General features: G+C 38.0%; 1 protein-coding gene and 2 pseudogenes across 1 annotated transcript; 1 reads left to right on the top strand and 2 right to left on the bottom strand.

Annotated features, from left to right (window-relative positions):
* Or6c6d-ps1 (olfactory receptor family 6 subfamily C member 6D, pseudogene 1) lies at positions 403-1,352 on the bottom strand (annotated as a pseudogene).
* Positions 13,847-13,970, bottom strand: LOC120093984 (small nucleolar RNA SNORA17; annotated as a pseudogene).
* Positions 13,971-23,207: 9,237 nt separating this feature from the next.
* Or6c3b (olfactory receptor family 6 subfamily C member 3B) lies at positions 23,208-24,146 on the top strand. The gene has a single exon (NM_001001075.1). It carries the CDS (start codon positions 23,208-23,210, stop codon positions 24,144-24,146), a length of 939 nt encoding a protein of 312 aa, NP_001001075.1.
* Positions 24,147-24,591: the final 445 nt, after the last annotated feature.

Here is a 24,591-nt window from a genome sequence, read left to right as displayed (position 1 = left end):
ATTTGTACTGTGTGTCTGGTAAGGTGAAAAGAGTGGAATGTGTGATGTGGGGATGTTAAGTGCATGTGCACCCATGTATGGAAGTCAGAGGAAATCTCCTGGGTAAAGTTCTCACCATGGTTTCTGGGAATCAAACTCAAGTGCAATGATTTCTGCAAAGAGGTATGCAACAAACAATAATATATACCCATAGAGGTACTTTTAGGAAGTAATTGGAGGAAGATAGTTATTGCAGACTACAATATTTCATGGGAAAGTAGAGGGAAAGGTAGAATAGAGTTAGAGGGCTCCTCCAAAAAAACATATTATTTATAAAATAACTGCTGACATAGGAAAACAATCATGAAAATAGATGAACTAGAGTTTCATTTTTAATGCATGGCTGCAGTTTATAATACAATTTTAAAAGTTGTTTTTTAAAGATCCCATAGTCTTTTGTAATACATCCCAGAAGACTTCTTTCACCTGATGGTTTCTTAGTGTATAAATGAAGGGTCTCAGAAGAGGGGCTACTGAAGTATACAGCAAAGCTACACCTTTAGACATGGCCACTCTCTGCCTTGCAGATGGTTTAATATACATGAAGATGCAACTACCATATGTTGTAGAGACAACAATCATGTGGGAAGTGCAGGTGGAGAAGGCTTTGGTTCTTTGCTGTGCAGAAGGGAATTCATAATAGTCTTAATGATGAAAGAGTAAGAGAGACTTACTAGTACCAGCGTAACTGTGAGTGTCACCACTGCTAAGGCAAAGAACATCATTTCTAGGATATGAGTGTCTGTGCAGGAGATCTGCAAAATAGGAGAAGTTTCACACATAAAATGATCAATTACCCTGGAATCACAGAAATCCAGCTTCAGACCCATTGCCACTGGGGGAAAGATGATCAAGAACCCAGTCATCCAGGAACTGAGGACAAGTTGACAACACACACTGCTGTTCATGATGATAGGATAGTGTAATGGTCTGCAGATGGCAACATATCGGTCATAGGACATGGCAGCCAGGAGATAAAATTCTGTAATTCCCACGAAAAGATAGAAAAACAACTGAGATTCACAACTATTATAGGAAATAGTTTTGTCTCCAGTCACAATGGTTGTCAAGAATCTGGGAATATACACTGTTGTGAACATGATTTCCAGAAAGGAGAAATTATGGAGAAAGAAATACATAGGAGTTTTGAGGCGAGGGTCCACCAGAGCGAGGAGTACAATGATTAAGTTCCCCAAGAGGCTGGTTATGTAATTGAGAAAGAGAAAGAGAAAAACCAAAATTTGCAATCCCAGGTCATCTGTCAATCCCAAAAGAATGAAATCAAGTTCCATTGATTGATTTTTCACCCTCATCTGTGAGCCTTAGCAAACAAACATAGGAAACTAAAAGCAAAATATTTGTGTGCATTAGAATTTATATACTTACACTAAAGCAGAAAGGCTATATGTCATAAAATCCATTTTCAAGTGTTTTCTAGCCTTAAATTTCAGGTAAGACATAATTAGACATAGGTCAATTATAAACTTGTCCTAGTCTGTTTTTTTTCTAAACATTGTTCAAATAAGCCCCATATCTCCCCCTAAAAAACAGATAGTGTTTTTTCATTAATTTGCATGAATGCTAATTAACAGGTTTACTTCCAAATGGCCCCTACTATCAAGCAGGCCAGAAGATTCTGACCCCTTTCTTTTGCTTGGGGCTCTGAAGTAACCGGGATTATAGACCTGTCCCACTGCTTCTTGCTTATTTATGGAATTTTAAAAACACTTTATTTTTGAAGTTATAATTTAATTACAATGTTTCCACTTTCTGTTTTCTCTCTCTAAATTTATAATGTACCCTGTACTCTTGCTCCCTTTCAGATTCATAGGCTCTTTTTTCATAAATACATGTATATACATGTATTCCTAAATATATTAACTACAACCTGCTTAGGTTTTATAGTGTTACTTGTGTATGGTTTCAGGGGAGACAGTTGGTGTTGAATAACCAGTTGGTGCTCTCTTGCCTTTAATCTATTAGCATGCCTTCTTTCCTATATTTATTTCTTTTTCATTTATCTTATCAAAATTGATTTCCTTTCTATATGCTAACTTTAAAAAATAATTTTGTGGAAAAGCAACATAATAGAATTTTACAAAGATCAGTATTAGTGAATAATTTTAAGATTGAATTCTTAAGATGTTCAGGTTTTAGTTACTAAGTACTTATAAGATTTCTTCATTTGTACATATTTAATGTTTTCCTGTTATCCATAATGCATATTTTTCAAGATGGCTAGATAGTTGCCTTTACTGATTGATGTAGGCTTAGCAGAATTAGAATTATGGTATCACCAAATCACAATAATTGCATATTAAGCATTTTCACATTATTTTATAGAAAAGTCAAGGAAAAATAATTATAGATATAATAGCATAAATATAAAATATCAATTTTTTAAACATAATCTCAAAATACCTTACACTCAGAACATTTTATAAAATATAAAAAATTCAGTGCTCCAAACACAATTACCTTAATTGGGCTTACTTAGTTTCACATTATAAAATTAATTTAAAATTACCACAGACTCACTTTTTTGTGTACATTAACCATTCTGCTTTGTTAAAGATAATTTCAGTTTGTGTGATTAATTTTGTCACACAAGGCACAATACATAGTACACTTCCATGAAGATTGTCCACATTCCTTCAAACTCACATTTACTATGGAATGTTGTGATTATGGTGATAATTTTATCATATGCCATCTGATAGGCTGAATTTTCTAAAATTTAGCTTTCAGTGTTTAGATTGCTGTCACTCCAGTGCTACAATTAGATGTTGTTCTATATCTAAAAAATCTGGATTAATAAGAATATGAACTCATTGCTGAAGTGTACAGAGCTCTTAGATCAAAGAGATGCCTCATAGCCAACTCCGTACTTAAAAATGTACTAGTTTCACTGCCTCCTACTTCCAATTAACTGAAGGGATCTACTGAATTTACAGCAAACTACTCTAGGGATGCCTGCTACAATGTACTCATTAATAGTAATAAAAAAAACACCAAGGTCTATCAGAACTTTAGGAAAGCATCCCGGAGGACTGTCACAAATGACTTAGAAAAGTCAAGAAAATGCTTTTCAAAAACATAAACAGTTCACTGTAGTTGCAACACAGTTCAAAAATTAGTCACCTTTTGGGGTTTATATATTTTTTTAACTTAATTAACTTGAGTATTTCTTATATATATGTTTCGATTATCATTTCCCTTCCCGGTTTTCAGGCCAACATCTCCCTAACCACTCCTTCACCCCTTCTATATGGGCTTACCCTTCCCATTCTCCCACATTACCATGCTCCCCCCAAAAATTGCATTCACTGGGGGTTCAGTCTTGGCAGGACCAAGGGCTTCCCCTTCCACCGGTGCTCTTACGAGGCTATTCATTGCTACCTATGAGGTTGGAGCCTTGGGTCAGTCCATGTATAATATTTGGGTAGTGGTTTAGTCCCTGGAAGCTCTGGTTGGTTGGCATTGTTGTTCATATGGGGACTCAAGCCCCTTCAAGCTCTTTCAGTCATTTCTCTGATTCCTTCAATGGGAGTCCCGTTCTCACTTCAGTGGATTGCTACTGGCATTCACCTATGTATTTGCTGTATTCTGGGTGTGTCTCTCAGGAGATATCTACATCCGGTTCCTGTTGGCCTGCACTTCTTTGCTTCATCCATTTTATCTAGTTTAGTGGCTGTATATATATGGGCCACATATGGGGCAGGATCTGAAAGTGTGTTCCTTCTGCCTCTGTTCTAAAATTTGCCTTCCTATTTCTTCCCAAAGGTATTCTTGTAATCCGGTTTAAGAAGGAGTAAGGTATTCGCATTTTGGTCATCCTTCTTGAGTTCCATGTGTTCTGTGCATCTGGGGTTATTCGAGCATTTGGACTAATATCCACTTATCAATGAGTGCATACCATGTGTGTTTTTCTGTGATTGGGTTACTTCACCCAGGATGACATTTTGCAGTTCCATCCATTTGCCTATGAATTTCATAAAGTCGTTATTTTTGATAGCTGAGTAATATTCCATTGTGTAGATGTACCATATTTTCTGTATCCATTCCTATATTGAAGGGAGTCTGGGTTCTTTCCAGCTTCTGGCTATTATAAATAAGGCTGCTATGAACATAGTGGAGAACGTGACTTTGTTATATGTTGGGGCATCTTTTGGGTATATGCCCATGAGGTACAGCTCGGTTCTCAGGTAGTTCAATGTCTAATTTTCTGAGGAACCTCCAGATTGATTTGAAGAATGGTTGTACCAGTCTGCAATCCCACCAACAATGGAGGAGTGTTCCTCTTTCTCCGCATCCTCGCCAGCATCTGCTATCACCTGAGTTTTTGAACTTAGCTATTCTCACTGGTGTGAGGTGAAATCTCAGGGTTGTTTTCATTTGTTTCCCTTATGATTAAAGACTATGAACATTTGTTTAGGTGTTTTTCAGCCATTCCTCATTCCTCAGCTGTGAATTCTTTGTTCAGCTCTGAACCCCATTTTTTAATAGGGTTATTTGTCTCCCTGCAGTTTAACTTCTTTATTTCTTTGTATATTTTGGATATAAGCCCTCTATCTGATTGGTAAACATCTTTTCCCAATCTTTTGGTTGTTATTTTGTCCTAACAACAGTGTCCTTTGCCTTGAAGAAGCTTTGTAGTTTTATGAGATTCCATTTGTCGATTCTTGATCTTAGACCATAAGCCACTGGTGTTTTGATCAGAAAATTTTCTCGAGTGCCCATGTGTTCAAGATGCTTCCCCACTTTTTCTTCTTTTAGTTTGAGTGTATATGGTTTGATGTGAAGGTCCTTGATCCACTTGGACTTAATCTTTGTACAGGGTGGTAAGCATGGATCAATCTGCATTCTTATACATGTTGACCTCCAGCTGAAGCAGCACCATTTGCTGAAAATGCTATCTTTTTTCCATTGGACAGTTTTGACTCCTCTGTCAAAATTCAAGTGACCATGGGTGTGTGGGTTCATTTCTGGGTCTTCAATTCTATTCCACTGGTCTATCTGACTGTCTATGTACCAATACCATGCAATTTTTATTACTATTGCTCTGTAATAGTGCTTGACTTCAGGGATAGTGATTCCCCCTGAAGTCCTTTTATTGTTGAGGATAGTTTTAGCTATGCTGGGCTTTTTTTAATTCCAGAAGAATTTGCAAATTGTTCCGGATAACTCTCTGAAGAATTGGATTGGTATTTTGATGGAGATGGCATTGAATCTGTAGATCGCTTTTGGTAAAATAGCCATTTTTACTATATTAGTCCTGACAATCCATGAGCATTTTTCCATCTTCTGAGGTCTTCGTCAATTTCTTTCTTCGGAGGTTTGAAATTCTTATGATACAGATCTTTTACATTCTTGGTTAAAGTCACACAGAGGTATTTTATATTATTTGGGACTATTATGAGGGGTGTCATTACCCTAATTTCTTTCTGGGCTTGTTTCTCGTTTGTGTAGAGGAAGGCTACAGATTTATTTGAGTTAATTTTATAGCCAGCCACTTTGGTGAAGGTGTTCCTCAGGTTTAGTAGTTCTTTGGTGGAAGTTTTGGGATCACTTAAATATGCTATCATACCATCTGCAAATCATGATATTTTTGACTTCTCCTTTTCCAATGTGTATCCCCTTGATCTCCTTTTGTTGTCTGACTGTTCTGGCTAGAACTTCAAGAAGTATATTGAGTAAGTAGGGAGAGATTGGGAAGCCTTGTCTAATCCCTGATTTTAGTGGGATTGCTTCAAGTTTCTCTCCATTTAGTTTAATGTTAGCAACTGGTTTGCTGTATATGGCTTTTACTATGTTTAGGTATGGGCTTTGAATTCCTATTCTTTCCAGGACTTTTATTATGAAGAGGCATTGAATTTCTCAAATGCTTTCTCAGCATCTAATTAAATAATCATGTGGTTTCATTCTTTCAGTTTGTTTATATAATGGATCACATTGATGGTTTTCTGTATATTAAACCATCACTGCATGCCTGGGATGAAGCCTACTTGATCATGGTGGATGCTTGTATTGATGTGCTTTTGGATCCAATTTGCCAGAATTTTATTGAGTATTTTTGTGCCGACATTCATAGGGGAAATTGGTCTGAATTTCCCTTTCTTTGTTGAGTATTTGTGTTGTTTAGGTATAAGAGTATTTGTGCCTTCATAGAAGGAATTCGGTAGATCTCCATCTGTTTAAATTTTGTGGAATAGTTTGGATAGTATTGGTATGAGGTCTTCTATGAAGGTCTGATAGAATTCTGCACTAAACCCATCTGGACCTGGGCTCTTTTTGGTTGGGAGACCTTTAATGACTGCTTCTATTTCCTTAGGAGTTATGGGGTTGTTTAACTGGTTTATCTGTTCCTGATTTAACTTTGGTACCTGGTATCGGTCTAGGAAATTGTCCATTTCCTGCAGATTTTCAAGTTTTGTTGAATATAGGCTTTTATAGTAAGATCTGATGATTTTTGAATTTCCTCTGATTCTGTAGTTATGTCTCCCTTTTCATTTCTGATTTTGTTAATTTGGACACACTCTCTGTATCCTCTCATCAGTCTGGCTAAGGGTTTATCTATCTTGTTGACTTTCTCAAAGAACCAACTTTTGGTTCTGTTAATTCTTTGTATGGTCCTTTTTGTTTCTACTTGGTTGATTTCACCTCTGTGTTTGATTATTTCCTGTCTTCTACTCCTCCTGTGTGTATTTGCTTCTTTTTGTTCTAGAGCTTTTTGGTGTGCTGTCAAGCTGCTAACTTATGCTCTCTCCTGTTTCTTTCTGCAGGCACTCAGCGCTATGAGTTTTACTCTTAGCACAGCTTTCATTGTGTCTCATAAGTTTAGTTAAGTTGTACCTTCTAAATTCTAAGAAGTCTTTAATTTATTTCCTTATTTCTTCCTTTACCAGATTATCACTGAGTAGAGCATTGTTCAACTTCCTTGTATATGTGGGTGTTCTTTATTTATTTTTATTGAAGACCGGCTCCAGCCTGTGGTGGTCTGATAGGACACATGTGATTATTTCTATCTTTCTGTGTCTCTTGAGGCCTGTTTTATGACCAATTATATGGTCCCTTTTGGAGAAAGTACCATGAGGTGGTGAGATGAAGGTATATCCTTTTGTTTTATGATAGAATGTTCTATAGACATCTGGTAAGTCCATTTCGTTCATGACTTCTTTTAGTCTGTCTATATCTCTGTTTAATGTCTGTTTCCTTGATCTGTCCATTGATGAGAGTCGGGTGTTAAATCTCCTACTTTTACTGTGTGAGGTGCAATATGTGCTTAGAGCTTTATTAAGGTTCCTTTCATGTATGTAGGTGCCTTTGTATTTGGAGCACAGATATGTAGGATTGAGAGTTCATCTTGGTGGAATTTTCCTTTGATGAATGTGAAATGTCCTTCCTTATCCTTTTTGATGACTTTTCGTTGAAAATCGATTTTATTCGATATTAGGATGGCTACTCCAGCTTGCTTTTTCATACCATTTGCTTGGAAAGTTGTTTTTCAGCCTTTCACTCTGAGGTAGGTCTGTCTTTGTCTCTGATGTGTGTTTCCTGTAGGCAGCAGAATGCAGGGTCCTCATTGCATATCCAGATTATTAATCTATGTCTTTTTATTGGGGAGTTGAGACAATTGATGTTGAGATATATTAAGGAATAGTGATTATTGCTTCCTGTTATATTCATATTTGGAGGTGAGATTATGTTTGTATACTTTTCTTCTCTTTGTTTTGTTGCCAAGACGATTAGTTTCTTGCTTTTTCTAGGGTGTAGCTTGTCTCCTTATGTTGGGCTTTACCATTTATTATCCTTTGTAGTGCTGGATTTGTAGAAAGAAATTGTGTAAATTTGGTTTTGTCATGGAATATCTTGTTTTCTCCATCTATGTTAATTGAGAGTTTTGCAGGATACAGTAACCTGGGCTGGCATTTATGTCCTCTTACGGTCTGTATAACATCTCTTCAGGATCTTCTGGCTTTCATAGTGTCTGGTGAAAAGTCTGGTGTGATTCTGATAGCTCTGCCTTTATATGTTACTTGACCTTTTCCCCTTACTGCTTTTAAAATTCTTTCATTATTTTGTGCATTTGGTGTTTTGACTATTATTTGATGGGAGGATTTTCTTTTCTGTTTCAATTTATTTGGAGTTCTGTTGGCTTCTTGTATGTTTATGGGCATCTCTTCCTTTAGGTTAGGGAAGCTTTCTTCTATGATTTTGTTGAAGATGTTTACTGGTCCTTTGAGCTGGGAGTCTTCACTCTCTTCTATACCTATTATCCTTAGGTTGATGTTCTCATTGAGTCCTGGATTTCCTGTATGTTTTGGAGCAGTAGCTTTTTCTGTTTTATATTTTCTTTGACCATTTTGTTTTTGATTTCTATGGAATCCTCTGCTCCTGAGATTCTCTCTTCTATCTCTTGTATTCTGTTTGTGATGCTTGTATCTATGGCTCCTAGTATCTTCCTTTGGTTTTCTATATCCAGGGTTGTTTCCCTGTGTCCTTTCTTTATTTCTTTTATTTCCATTTTTAGTTCCTTCACCTGTTTGATTGTGTTTTCCTAGAATTCTTTCAGGGATTTTTGTGATTCCTCTCTATAGGCTTCAACTTGTATTTTGTTTGTTTGTTTATGTTTTCCTGTGTTTCTCTAAGGGAATTCTTCATGTCTTTCTTGAAGTCCTCAAGCATGATGATCAAATGTGATATTAAATCTAGATCTTGCTTTTCTGGTGTGCTTGGATATTCAGTTTTTTCTTTGGTAGGCGAATTGGGCTCTGATGATGTCATATAGTCTTGGTTTCTGTTGCGTGGGTTCCTGTGCTTGCCTCTTGCCATCAGGTTGTCTCTGGTGTTACCTTGTTCTGCTATTTCTGGCAGTGGCTATACTGTCCTATAGGCCTGTGTGTCAGGAGTGTTGTAGACCTTTTTCTTGTTTACTTTCAGCCACTTATGGGAACAGAGTGTTCTGCTTTCAGGTGTGTAGTCTTTCCTCTCTACTGGTCTTCAGCTGTTCCTGTGGGCCTGTGTCCTGAGTCCACCAGGCAGGTCTCTTGGAGCAGAAAAGTTGGTCTTACTTCTGTTCCCACGGCTCAAGTTCCTCGTGGGCGGCTGCTTTTGAGCTCTCCCTGAGGGCGGCAAGAAGGATGGCCTGCGCCTCCTTTTCCCGGAGTCGCTGTGCACTGGGGTCCCAGATGGTGTTAGGTATTTTCCATTGGAGTCAGAAATGTGGGCAAGTGTATTCTCTTTTGTCTTCTCAGGCGTGTCTGTCCTTCTGAAGTTTTAGCTCTCCCTCCCATGGGTTTGGGTGCAGAGAACTCTTGACTGGTTCCTTCAAGTCAGGGCAGTGTCTGGACTTCTTGGGACCTGATGCTCGAGGGCCCCTATATTCCAGTTCCCAGAGGCCTTAAACAGTTTCCTCTTGGGCCAGGGATGTGGGCAGGGGTGGGCAGTATTGGCGGTCTCTCCCACTCTGTAGTCTCAGGAGTGACCACCTCTCCTGGCAGTGAGCTCTCTCTCCCAAGGGGTTTGGGAGTAGTGGGCCAGGATCAGCGAGGTTGGGGCTCCAACTAACAATGGGAAGTGTCTGGTCCCAGAGGAATTTTGCCTCTGTGTGTTCTGAGTCCACCAGACAGGTTGCTTGGAGCAGAAAAGTTGGTCTTACCTCTGTTCCCGCAGCTCAAGTTGCTCGTGGGGTGCTGGTTTTGAGTTCTCCGTGATAGCAGCAACCCCAGAGGGCCTGTGCCACCTTTTCCAGGAGCCCCTGTGCACCTGGGTCCCAGGTGGCATTAGGTGTTTTCCTCTGGAGTCAGAAATGTGGGCAGAGTGTAGTCTCTTCTGGCTTCCCAGGTGTGTCTGCCCCTCTGAAGTTTCAGCTCTCCCTCCCATCTGGGTGCAGAGAACTGTTGACTGGGTCCCGTCAGGTCTGGGTGGTATCTGGACGGCAGGAGACCTCTGGGTTTTAATTTATATAAGATATGCTTATATGCACTATCTTCTTATTTTGTTGGGGTTTTTGTTTGTTTGTTTGTTTTGTTTTATGTTGGTGTAATCTTATTTGCTTTTTGTTTTTGCTCTGTGTCTTTGGTATCACACCTTTCTAATCATCAATGAGAACTGTGTAACTAGGATTAGAAAGATTGCTGTATGATTAAGAGTTTTGACTTTCTTATGCAAGACCTGCATTCGAATCCTAATGCCCATATGACATCAAAACAGCATGCAACTCCAGTCCCCGTAAATATAACACCTTCTTCTGGTCTCCACAAGCCCAGAACATATGTGGTATACAGACACACATGCAGACAGAACATCCATACACAGAAAATAAACAAAAAAATTAAAAATAAAAAATAGCAATGTGAAGTTGACCTCCAAGTTTTCTTCCAAGATTTTAAAATTATCAAGTATTATATTATTATATTTATATAACTCTCCTAAACTTGAGTTTTTTTGTGATATAAATCAAGTATATATTAATTTATTTCTTTGTGAATATTCACATTTATATCTCCAAGGTTCCCAGAGGTAATAATGTATGAGAAAAACCATAAATATCCAAGAGAAATAAGTTTAAGAGATGCATTATATTCATTGAACAAACCAATAGCAATTACTTTCTTCCTGGTGCCTGTGACTTCATTTGCCATGAGAGTTTGTCTGAGTTCACAATAGCAATTTTAAAGCATGCCCTCTGTCTTCCTCCTTGAGTGATTACTAAACCCATAATAATTCAAGCCACTATTGCTATAGCTATTATACCTTGTGTGGCACTTTTATAATATCATGCAGGGTCAATGGCTGAAGCTTTGCTTTCCTTGCTGCTTTCATTTGGATGTTCATAGTATAGCTTCTAGTTGTACAGATTAGGCATGGCCATATAGGTCTTGCTCTTGATATTTATAACTACAAAGCCATCGTTTCTGATAGTATTTCTATTGTCTGCCCCTATTATCAAGAAAGTAAAAAAATCTGAACCATGGTGATGAGAACAGGCTTTGTTGGAAAAATTTTAACATTCTCTAAAAGTTAATATGTGTTGGTATCGTAGCAGCTTCCACATTCATCCTAGTAACTGCAAAACTATGTTTTACTATTTTTGTTTTATTATTTCTTTCTTTATTTCATTTAGTTAGCTTTGGAGTGTGTGTATGTGTGTGTATCTAAATGTAAGTGAGTGTTTCCAAAGCCCACATATGAAGGTCAGTGGACAACTTTTGGTTGTCATTTTTTTCTTGCTACCTGTGAGATTCAAGGGATTAACTTAAGTCATCAGGCCTTCACACAATTAACTCTAATTACTGGACAATGTTGCTGGCCCCACCAGTATTTACAATCAAAAGATGTGACACCATAGACTTACTCTCTTCCCAACTCCTTTATTGGTGATCCTTTATTGGTGAAAAGGAAAATATTAACTATTGTAACTGTGTTTACAGGTCAACAGAATAGGCTGTGAACTATTGTTAGGGAAATACAACAAAAGAAGAAGACAAGGATATTCATCATGTAGATAAGATCAAGATTCAAAAGAAATAATGGATAGAAGAACTTTCAGTGATCATAGATTAGTAGAACTGATGTTGATTTAGTTATATTGCCAAAAGCAGTCTACTGACAATACAATCGCTCTCATAATCCAAATGACATTCTTTGTGGAACTTGAGAAAAAAAAAACAAATAAATCCATACTCCAAAATGAAACATAAAAGAACTCTCTGAGGGATCTAGCTCTCATCAATTGTTATATGCATAGTGTCCCATCTTTTATTGAAAGAAGAAAATGTATTTTTGTATTTCCTGTACACCTATAGCTTTGCAAATGTGGATATAATTACATAAAACATCCTATACACAGGATTTCTAGGCTAGGACTATATTCATCGTAAATGCTGCTGGCTTCTACTCGTGCAAACTATCTGTTTCCATATCTGTTACAGTAATCTGGTTAAAATATAATGTTCTTCAAATCTGGATTGATTTAAAGAAGAACAATTTACCAGTCATGGGTAGTCTACTGTTTCCCAGCTATAACTGAAATTAAGAGGACATCTTGACTTAAAGATGTCCTCTTAATTTCACATCAACTTTTATACAGATTGCTCATATTTTTTAAAAAGTAAACTAGAGCATAAAAGGAATGACTATGGAACACGGGACATGAAAGCTGAAGGAAGACTGTCTTGTGAAATGGTAGGGTAGAAAGGGACTAGAGGATAGTGGGGGAATGGGATGAGAATTGGAGTGTATGGATGAGAAGCAAGAATAATGACATGTATTCATAAAATTTCCATGATGAAACCCATTACTTGTGTAATAGCATACAAAATTTACAAATTTCACACTAATGTTCAGAAATAGCACTTACTATTAAATAACACAAAAACAATTGAAGAACAAATAGAACAAATAATAAAATATACTCAGTATCTCTTCTGGAAATTAGTCCTCCCACTCTTATGATCCAAGGACCAGCTCTCCTGCCTGCTATAGATGGTAAATGATGAGACAGAGGTGTGCCACTGCCCAGTAGACAAGAGGCAGAACCAGCTCTCCCACACTCATACACTTAGGTCAGTAGTCACCCATTACTCAGCCATTGGGGTCAGTTCTACTCTTCTGCCCAGTTAAGTTCATGGAATGCTCTCCCACTCTCATGACCCATTTCAGCCAACTCTTTGCCAGTCTTTGGTGGTTATGACAAAAGTCGGGGTAGGGGATTCCTCTCATACTCGTGCAGACAGGCTTGCTCACCCACAACCCCACATCAAGTCCCAACTGCACTGTGCATTCCAAAAGATGTGCATGGTTTGCTTCTCCAAGTTCTGCAACAGGTGAGGGGCAGGGGCAATTCTCCCATTTTGATAACCCAGGGGCCAGCTCTTCTTTGTGCTAAAGGTGGCAACTGGCAGTAGGCTCAGGAAGATATTTTTCCCTGGTCTACATCACTGCCCAGATGAGTGATAAGAACAGCATTCCTACACTGATATCCCCAGAGTTTGGCTCACCTGAACTCCCAGTGGCTCTTCTGAGTACAGCAACTAGCTAGGGGCAAGACCAGCTTTCCCACAGTGCTCATAAGGGGGTGGGACCAGTTCTGCATAGCACTCAAATATCAACATGTCCCCAGATGGCAGCCCAGACCAGGGGTATCTGCCTGGCCCTTGGTGATAACAGATCCCCACTGTCTCAGGGCCAGAGACCCAGATGTGGCAGCACAGGCTAGGACCGCACCATGGTTCCAGGTGACATACCTGTTTACTTTATCACAGTGTTCCTCACTACCCTTGAGTCTCCAGATCTGCCATCTTAATAGTGTCCATGCCCTTTTGTTTCTCTTTCATTTCTCCATCACTTACTTGCTCCTCCTCATGGTCCCTGGAATCTCTGAATGTCTGGAGTCATATCAGGAGTGGACTCAGGAGTGCTAAGCACTGCTCATGCATTATGGCACCTTGCAGAGTCCATCTTGGGAATGATCTGAACCCCACAACCCAGGGCTCCAGTAGTGGGCAACTTGTGGTCGGTCTCAAGCTAGTTTCCTGTCCAGGCCCAATGGCAACATTCTGATGGTCATCTCAGGCTTTCTCATCACTTGGCCTCCCCATGTGACCACATGGAACAGTCCTTGGTCTTGGACTTACTGCCACCGGGACTCACAGTCTCAAGTTCGGTTTGTCTAGCCTCTAGCTTGCTCTTGGTCATGGGAATTGTCTGGGCGTACCTGGCACCAAACTGGTCATCGTCTCAGGATAACTCCTTGTCCAAGCCTCCTGGTGCTGAATTGATACTCTCAGGTTGCTCTTGTTCAGGGATTGTTAGGCTATTAATCATCCAGATATTCATAGATCAGAACACTGAGTGTAGAAATAGCCTTTCTCCTCTCTGTCACTTACATGTGACACAGCAACCACACCTGGAACACTTCTAGAAACAGGCAGAAAATACCAAATTTTAAAAATGTATAATATGCTAAACTCATATTCTCTGTTGTCTTGACAGATGTCATCTGCCATATCTACACTAAGATATATATATATATATATATATATATATATATATATATATATATGCACACACATATGGAGAGTGAGATGGAGATGATAGAAACAGAGATTAAATATATTTAGGAACTGTAAAACCATTCTATATGTCCCTCTATGCTACTATAACTATTTTGTATTCACTTTTATAAATATGTGTTAGTTTAACATTTTATTTTTTAACTTAAATATTCTATTTGATGTTTTGTGTTTTTAAATTAGAACACCAGTAATAGTGTTCCGTCCTACTTCTCTCCCAACCAACCCCAAACTGTACACTTTCTTGCCAAGTAGTTTTCTTCATTTTATGTTATATGTATTCTTCTATGTCTTTAAAGCCTCTTTTCTGACATCAAGTTTTACGGCCTAGACTCATAATCACAGCCTCATATGCATATATGTGCCCTAGACATCTGCACCCATATAAAAATTAAAATAAAGTATGCCTAAAAATTCAATTCTTTTTTTTATTTTCTGAGCCTAAGTTACCTTATCCAGTATAATAATTTTCAGATCAAGTTATCTTCCTACAAACTTTACTATTTAATTTTTTTGTTTATGGTTACATAAAATTTCAATTGTGAGTGTTCTACACATTAATCTGTTATTGAACAACTAAGCTGGTCCCATTTTCTTGGTATTGTGAATTGAGCAAATGCAACAAGAATGCTTCAAGTCAGACCCAGAAATGAACCCACACACCTATGGTCACTTGATTTTTGACAAAGGAGCCAAAACCATCCAATGGAAAAAAGATAGCATTTTCAGCAAATGGTGCTGGTTCAACTGGACGGCAACATGTAGAAGAATGCAGATCGATCCATGCTTATCACCCTGTACAAAGCTTAAGTCCAAGTGGATCAAGGACCTCCACATCAAACCAGACACACTCAAACTAATAGAAGAAAAACTAGGGAAGCATCTGGAACACATAGGCACTGGAAAAAATTTCCTGAACAAAACACCAATGGTTTATGCTCTAAGATCAAGAATCGACAAATGGGATCTCATAAAACTGCAAAGCTTCTGTAAGGCAAAGGACACTGTGGTTAGGACAAAACAGCAACCAACAGATTGGGAAAAGATCTTTACCAATCCTACAACAGATAGAGGCCTTATATCCAAAATATACAAAGAACTCAAGAAGTTAGACCGCAGGGAAACAAATAACCCTATTAAAAAATGGGGTTCAGAGCTAAACAAAGAATTCACAGCTGAGGAATGCCGAATGGCTGAGAAACACCTAAAGAAATGTTCAACATCTTTAGTCATAAGGGAAATGCAAATCAAAACAACCCTGAGATTTCACCTCACACCAGTGAGAATGGCTAAGATCAAAAACTCAGGTGACAGCAGATGCTGGCGAGGATGTGGAGAAAGAGGAACACTCCTCCATTGTTGGTGGGATTGCAGACTGGTAAAACCATTCTGGAAATCAGTCTGGAGGTTCCTCAGAAAATTGGACATGGAACTGCCTGAGGATCCAGCTATACCTCTCTTGGGCATATACCCAAAAGATGCCTCAACATATAAAAGAGACACGTGCTCCACTATGTTCATCGCAGCCTTATTTATAATAGCCAGAAGCTGGAAAGAACCCAGATGCCCTTCAACAGAGGAATGGATACAGAAAATGTGGTACATCTACACAATGGAATATTACTCAGCTATCAAAAACAACGAGTTTATGAAATTCGTAGGCAAATGGTTGGAACTGGAAAATATCATCCTGAGTGAGCTAACGCAATCACAGAAAGACATACATGGTATGCACTCATTGATAAGTGGCTATTAGCCCAAATGCTTGAATTACCCTAGATCCCTAGAACAAATGAAACTCAAGACAGATGATCAAAATGTGAATGCTTCACTCCTTCTTTAAATGAGGAAAAAGAATACCCTTGGCAGGGAAGGGAGAGGCAAAGATTAAAACAGAGACTGAAGGAACACCCATTCAGAGCCTGCCCCACATGTGGCCCATATATATACAGCCACCCAATTAGACAAGATGGATGAAGCAAAGAAGTGCAGACCGACAGGAGCCGGATGTATATCGCTCCTGAGAGACACAGCCAGAATACAGCAAATACAGAGGCGAATGCCAGCAGCAAACCACTGAACTGAGAATAGGTCCCCTGTTGAAGGAATCAGAGAAAGAACTGGAAGAGCTTGAAGGGGCTCGAGACCCCAAAAGTAAAACAATGCCAAGCAACCAGAGCTTCCAGGGACTAAGCCACTACCTAAAGACTATACATGGACTGACCCTGGACTCTGACCCCATAGGTAGCAATGAATATCCTAGTAAGAGCACCAGTGGAAGGGGAAGCCCTGGATCCTGCTAAGACTGAACCCCCAGTGAACTAGTCTATGGGGGGAGGGCGGCAATGGGGGGAGGGTTGGGAGGGGAACACCCATAAGGAAGGGGAGGTGGGAGGGGAATGTTTGCCTGGAAACCGGGAAAGGGAATAACCTCGAAATGTATATAAGAAATACTCAAGTTAATTAAAAAAAAAAAAAAAAAAAAAAGAAGGGGAGGGGGAGGGAGTAGGGGGATGTTTGCCCAGAATCCGGGAAAGGGAATAACACTCGAAATGTATTTAAGAAATATTCAAGTTAATTAAAAAAAAAAACTTTCAACCTCCCCCCCCAAAAAAAAAAGAATGCTTCAAGTCCTTTGGGTTAATACCTATGAATGGGTCATGTGCAATTTTTAATTTTAGCGGTTTAGAAAGGTCCTTATTGATTTTGGTAATGAATGTAACATGTTGTACTCTCACCAGGAGCAAATAAAATTTTCTGATATGTGAAGATATTAAAATGCTTTCATTTGTTTACTTTTTCTGTGCACTTGAGATGTAAAGATGAATAAAATTAAAATACTACTCTTATAAAAGCATCCTTTGCAGTATAGTTCACTCAGTTTCAACTAATCCCCCAGATAATAAAGAACAAATTATGTCCCGAGTGTAGAACCCATGTGTTTATTAGGAAAGTTAAGTTTGGCTGAAGGGAAAGTGAGTTTATTGCATCAGATAATTGACTTACAATATTTTTATCTTCCTATACTGCTGTGATTTCTAAAGAGGTATGTCATGATTGCATCACACCTCCTGAATTAAACTCTGCTTGCTTCCTTCCTTTCTTCAAACTAGTCTCACTGGGATTTTTTTTTTTTTTTTTTTTTTTACTAAAAGCATCCTTTATTTGGGTAGAGGAACATAAAGTATTTTTTTTTTGATATTTTTTTCTTTTTTTTTTTTTATTAACTTGAGTATTTCTTATATACATTTCAAGTGTTATTCCCTTTCCCGGTCTCCAGACAAACATCACCCTTCCCCCTCCCCTTCCTTATGGGTGTTCCCCTCCCAAACCTCCCCCCATTGCCACCCTCCCCGCATAGTCTAGTTCACTGGGGGTTCAGTCTTAGCAGGACCCAGGTCTTCCCCTTCCACTGGTGCTCTTACTAGGATATTCATTGCTACCTATGGGGACAGAGTCCAGGGTCAGTCCATGTATAGTCTTTAGGTAGTGGCTTAGTCCCTGGAAGCTCTGGTTGCTTGACATTGTTGTACTTTTGGGGTCTCGAGCACCTTCAAGCTCTTCCAGTTCTTTCTCTGATTCCTTCAACGGGGGACCTATTCTCAGTTCAGTGGTTTGCTGCTGGCATTCGCCTCTGTATTTGCTGTATTCTGGCTGTGTCTCTCAGGAGCGATCTACATCCGGCTCCTGTCGGTCTGCACTTCTTTGCTTCATCCATCTTGTCTAATTGGGTGGCTGTATATGTATGGGCCACCTGTGGGGCAGGCTCTGAATGGGTGTTCCTTCAGTCTCTGTTTTAATCTTTGCCTCTCCCTTCCCTGCCAAGGGTATTCTTTTTCCTCATTTAAAGAAGGAGTGAAGCATTCACATTTTGATCATCCGTCTTGAGTTTCCTTTGTTCTAGGGATCTAGGGTAATTCAAGCATTTGGGCTAATAGCCACTTATCAATGAGTGCATACCATGTATGTCTTTCTGTGAGTGGGTTAGCTCACTCAGGATGATATTTTCCAGTTCCAACCATTTGCCTACGAATTTCATAAACTCGTTGTTTTTGATAGCTGAGTAATATTCCATTGTGTAGATGTACCACATTTTCTGTATCCATTCCTCTGTTGAACGGCATCTGGGTTCTTTCCAGTTTCTGGCTATTATAAATAAGGCTGCGATGAACATAGTGGAGCACGTGTCTCTTTTATATGTTGAGGCATCTTTTGGGTATATGCCCAAGAGAGGTATGGCTGGATCCTCAGGCAGTTCAATGTCCAATTTTCTGAGGAACCTCCAGACTGATTTCCAGAATGGTTTTACCAGTCTGCAATCCCACCAACAATGGAGGAGTGTTCCTCTTTCTCCACATCCTCGCCAGCATCTGCTGTCACCTGAGTTTTTGATCTTAGCCATTCTCACTGGTGTGAGGTGAAATCTCAGGGTTGTTTTGATTTGCATTTCCCTTATGACTAAAGATGTTGAACATTTCTTTAGGTGTTTCTCAGCCATTCGGCATTCCTCAGCTGTGAATTCTTTGTTTAGCTCTGAACCCCATTTTTTAATAGGGTTATTTGTTTCCCTGCGGTCTAACTTCTTGAGTTCTTTGTATATTTTGGATATAAGGCCTCTATCTGTTATAGGATTGGTAAAGATCTTTTCCCAATCTGTTGGTTGCCGTTTTGTCCTAACCACAGTGTCCTTTGCCTTACAGAAGCTTTGCAGTTTTATGAGATCCCATTTGTCGATTCTTGATCTTAGAGCATAAGCCATTGGTGTTTTGTTCAGGAAATTTTTTCCAGTGCCCATGTGTTCCAGATGCTTCCCTAGTTTTTCTTCTATTAGTGTGAGTGTGTCTGGTTTGATGTGGAGGTCCTTGATCCACTTGGACTTAAGCTTTGTACAGGGTGATAAGCATGGATCGATCTACATTCTTCTACATGTTGCCGTCCAGTTGAACCAGCACCATTTGCTGAAAATGCTATCTTTTTTCCATTGGATGGTTTTGGCTCCTTTGTCAAAAATCAAGTGACCATAGGTGTGTGGGTTCATTTCTGGGTCTTCAATTCTATTCCATTGGTCTATCTGTCTGTCTCTGTACCAATACCATGCAGTTTTTATCACTATTGCTCTGTAATACTGCTTGAGTTCAGGGATAGTGATTCCCCCTGAAGTCCTTTTATTGTTGAGGATAGCTTTAGCTATCCTGGGTTTTTTGTTATTCCAGATGAATTTGCAAATTGTTCTGTCTAACTCTTTGAAGAATTGGATTGGTATTTTGATGGGGATTGCATTGAATCTGTAGATTGCTTTTGGTAAAATGGCCATTTTTACTATATTAATCCTGCCAATCCATGAGCATGGGAGATCTTTCCATCTTCTGAGGTCTTCTTCAATTTCTTTCCTCAGTGTCTTGAAGTTCTTATTGTACAGATCTTTTACTTGCTTGGTTAAAGTCACACCGAGGTACTTTATATTATTTGGGTCTATTATGAAGGGTGTCGTTTCCCTAATTTCTTTCTCGGCTTGTTTCTCTTTTGTATAGAGGAAGGCAACTGATTTATTTGAGTTAATTTTATACCCAGCCACTTTGCTGAAGTTGTTTATCAGCTTTAGTAGTTCTCTGGTGGAACTTTTGGGATCACTTAAATATACTATCATGTCGTGTGCAAATAGTGATATTTTGACCTCTTCTTTTCCGATCTGTATCCCCTTGATCTCCTTTTGTTGTCTGATTGCTCTGGCTAGAACTTCAAGAACTATATTGAATAAGTAGGGAGAGAGTGGGCAGCCTTGTCTAGTCCCTGATTTTAGTGGGATTGCTTCAAGTTTCTCTCCATTTAGTTTAATGTTAGCAACTGGTTTGCTGTATATGGCTTTTACTATGTTTAGGTATGGGCCTTGAATACCTATTCTTTCCAGGACTTTTATCATGAAGGGGTGTTGAATTTTGTCAAATGCTTTCTCAGCATCTAATGAAATGATCATGTGGTTCTGTTCTTTCAGTTTGTTTATATGATGGATCACGTTGATGGTTTTCCTTATATTAAACCATCCCTGCATGCCTGGGATGAAGCCTACTTGATCATGGTGGATGATTGTTTTGATGTGCTCTTGAATTCGGTTTGCCAGAATTTTATTGAGTATTTTTGCGTCGATATTCATAAGGGAAATTGGTCTGAAGTTCTCTTTCTTTGTTGGGTCTTTGTGTGGTTTAGGTATAAGAGTAATTGTGGCTTCATAGAAGGAATTCGGTAGGGCTCCATCTGTTTCAATTTTGTGGAATAGTTTGGATAATATTGGTATAAGGTCTTCTATGAAGGTTTGATAGAATTCTGCACTAAACCCGTCTGGACCTGGGCTCTTTTTGGTTGGGAGACCTTTAATGACTGCTTCTATTTCCTTAGGAGTTATGGGGTTGTTTAACTGGTTTATCTGTTCCTGATTTAACTTCGATACCTGGTATCTGTCTAGGAAATTGTCCATTTCCTGAAGATTTTCAAGTTTTGTTGAATATAGGTTTTTATAGTAAGATCTGATGATTTTTTGATTTTCCTCTGAATCTGTAGTTATGTCTCCCTTTTCATTTCTGATTTTGTTAATTTGGACGCACTCTCTGTGTCCTCTCGTTAGTCTGGCTAAGGGTTCATCTATCTTGTTGATTTTCTCAAAGAACCAACTTTTGGTTCTGTTGATTCTTTCTATGGTCCTTTTTGTTTCTACTTGGTTGGTTTCAGCTCTGAGTTTGATTATTTCCTGCCTTCTACTCCTCCTGGGTGTATTTGCTTCTTTTTGTTCTAGAGCTTTTAGGTGTGCTGTCAAGCTGCTGACATATGCTCTTTCCTGTTTCTTTCTGCAGGCACTCAGCGCTATGAGTTTTCCTCTTAGCACAGCTTTCATTGTGTCCCATAAGTTTGGGTATGTTGTACCTTCATTTTCATTAAATTCTAAAAAGTTTTTAATTTCTTTCTTTATTTCTTCCTTGACCAGGTTATCATTGAGTAGAGCATTGTTCAATTTCCACGTATATGTGGGCATTCTTCCCTTATTGTTATTGAAGACCAGTTTTAGGCCGTGGTGGTCCGATAGCACGCATGGGATTATTTCTATCTTTCTGTACCTGTTGAGGCCCGTTTTTTGACCAATTATATGGTCAATTTTGGAGAAAGTACCATGAGGAGCTGAGAAGAAGGTATATCCTTTTGCTTTAGGATAGAATGTTCTATAAATATGGGATTTATAGTCAAAAGAAGGGAAGGTTGTCTTATTCTTATGTAATATTCATTCTTTACCTTCTACAGAGAACTTAAAATGTCTCACCATACACTTTTCCCTAGAAATTAAAGAATTATTGTGATTCAACTCAGAAAATTTTATAATGCAGTTCCTCGTCATAATTTTGATCATATAGAAGGATTAAGAATATTATATAGAGAGGCAAGCATATCTCTATGAATTCCAGGCCAGTCTGCTCTACATAGTGAGTTCCAGGCCAATCAAAGGTATATAGTAAAACTCTCTCACTACACATATATATGTACATGAATGCCAAAAAACTGAATGCCAAAAATTATTCTGAAGAATATATTAAAATATATTTCACATTTTGGGAAGTTTTAAGATTACATTTTAAATGGAAATTATACACTTCTAATGTATAGCTAAACAATATAAGAAAGGAAAGTTCTGTGTTTTAAATAAGCTCATTCTGTCTGTTATTTAAAATTAATTATTAATTAAATAATAATTTAATGTCTATTAATTAAAATGAACTGGAGAACTTTAATTACTACTTTAACATTTATTCTTAGTAGAAAAAACATTTAATATAGTTCAACAATTTCTCAAATAATAATAAGTTGGCTTTTGACTTGCATGTTTAATGATAAATTATTGACAAATATGTATACTGCAAAAAGTACATCACTTATTATCAAAAACATTACATGGAAAAGTGGAAATGACTAGTAATTTTTATTAATTACCTCTTGCCAAGATGGGCATGTCCTGTTAGAGACAGAGAAAAAAATCACAAAATAATGGAAAACTTATGCCACAGACCTTATGTTGTTTACTGGGTATTAGTATTAAACAGGTCAGCTAGGAGGCCATGTCACTTATACCAGACATGTTCAATAAAGTAAATCTAACAATTGTTAAATTTAATCTGGAGAGTCTTCAAGAAGGGAAGCAATGCTATATTTCCACACAAAGAGCAAAGCTTCCCTATGAATTCCTTTTAGTTCTCATAAAAGTGAGGGTAAAAATACTAAGCAAATATTTAAAAGATCATTTTTAATTAAACTATTTCATATGATAATCATATAAATGTATTGTATTATAATATATTGTATTATTATTATATTTCTGTCTTCTAGATATTTGACAAATGTTACTCTTATCATAACCAATATAATGGCAATCCTACATCTCTCTGGTTGCAAGCACACAGGTACTTGTGGTTATACATGAAAATGATTTTTGTAAGAATGCAAAATTTTACAATATTATGCATTATATATTTGTTCATTGAATTCTATCAATAAATCATATAAGTTTCAAATGGCATCAGAATTGATTTTAAATATTATATATTTCAGTTGTAAAAGCAGATATTGTCAGAAACTAGAAATTAATACATGTGCTTTCCAGGAAGCTATTTTGTGACAGTGTTCAAATTACTGGTAAAGTTAATAATTACCATGGAGCAATCTGTCTTTCCTGGTTTTATTACTCTTATAGAAATTTTGTATGTAAGCAAATGTTTCATATGAAAACATTAAGAAGGGAATTTTAAGCAATGATACATGAGTATATTTCCCTTTTCAATATAGTATATGGTCTCTATTTCAGTAGTAATGAAGAAGTATTGGCTTTGACCTGCATGCTTTGATGATAAGTGAATGACACCTACATATATTATAAAGGAAGACAATACTAATTATCAACATGTTAGTTGAAATATTGCAAATGCACATGTAGTAACTTTTAAAAGAAATCGTTTTGGAGATGGTAATGTCAATATATAGATATTTCAATTTAACCCCATTATATAAACTGTTTGATCACTTTTTCATCATTATATTTTATTAGAAGAGAAAATAAGTATGAAAAACTACACTATAATTACAGAGTTTGTGCTATTGGGAATATCAGGCAATAGAAAGCTTCAGGTAGTAATCTTCGTCTTTTTATTAATAACTTACATAGTAAGCATCATTGGAAACCTAACCATCATAATGCTCACATTGCTGGACTCTCACTTAAAGACTCCTATGTATTATTTCCTTTGTAATTTCTCCTTTTTAAGAAATTATTTTCACCAGTGTTTCCATTCCCAGATTTTAGCATCAATAATTACTCAAGTCAAGACCATTTCCTATAATAACTGTTTGGCTCAGTTATTTTTCTTCATCTTCATGGGGGTGACAGAAATTTTTCTTCTAACCACTATGTCTTTCGATCGCTATGTTGTCATCTGCAAGCCACTTCACTACACCCTCATCATGAATCAGAAAGCCTGCACCCTTTTTGTCCTCACCTCATGGCTAGCAGGATTCCTGACCATCTTCCCACCACTTATGCTGGTCCTAAAGTTGGATTTCTGTGCTTCCAATGTCATCGACCATTTCTGCTGTGACTATTTTCCCCTTTTACAGCTGTCTTGCTCAGACACCTGGCTCCTAGAAGTGACTGGTTTCTATGTTGCTCTGGTTTCTCTACTGTCCACGTTGGCATTGGTGATTTTATCTTACATGTGCATTTTCAGGACTATTTTAAGAATTCCATCAGCCAGTCAGAGAAAAAAGGCTTTCTCCACCTGTTCCTCTCACATGATTGTCATCTCCATGTCTTATGGAAGCTGTATATTTATCTATGTGAAGCCATCAGCAAATGAAAGAGCATCACTCACCAAAACAGTGGCTATTCTCAGCACTTCAGTTGCTCCCATGTTGAACCCTTTTATTTATACCTTGAGGAACCACCAAGTAAAACAAGCTTTTAAAGACTTGGTTCATAAGGTAGGGTTTTACAGAAACAAATGAAAAAAATGTGTTTATATGAAGAGATGTCATTTTACATATTCAATAAAACTTAATCAAAATTTAAACCCTTTATATTTTTTACTGATCTTACAGAGCCTATCTCAATGCTCTCTCACCAAGTTACTCTTGTGCTTCCTCTTTGTAGCCCAGGCTTGGCTGAATCGCTATTTCTTTTTTTTTTTTTAATTTTTTTTATTAACTTGAGTATGTCTTATATACATTTCGAGTGTTATTCCCTTTCCCGGTTTCCGGGCAAACATTCCCCTCCTCCTCCCCTTCCTTATGGGTGTTCCCCTCCCAACCCTCCCCCCATTGTCGCCCTCCCCCAACAGTCTAGTTCACTGGGGGTTCAGTCTTAGCAGGACCCAGGGCTTCCCCTTCCACTGGTGCTCTTACTAGGATATTCATTGCTACCTATGAGGTCAGAGTCCAGGGTCAGTCCATG

Source organism: Rattus norvegicus, chromosome 7 (assembly GCF_036323735.1).
Source record: "Rattus norvegicus strain BN/NHsdMcwi chromosome 7, GRCr8, whole genome shotgun sequence".
NCBI lineage: Eukaryota > Metazoa > Chordata > Mammalia > Rodentia > Muridae > Rattus > Rattus norvegicus.
The sequence above is the reverse complement of the archived record's forward strand: the minus strand, read 5'-3'. Positions and strand labels throughout refer to the sequence as shown.

Bases quoted from the DNA above. Each gene is read 5' to 3' on its own strand.
- Or6c3b (NM_001001075.1), top strand. From the start codon at position 23,208: ATGAAAAACTACACTATAATTACAGAGTTTGTGCTATTGGGAATATCA.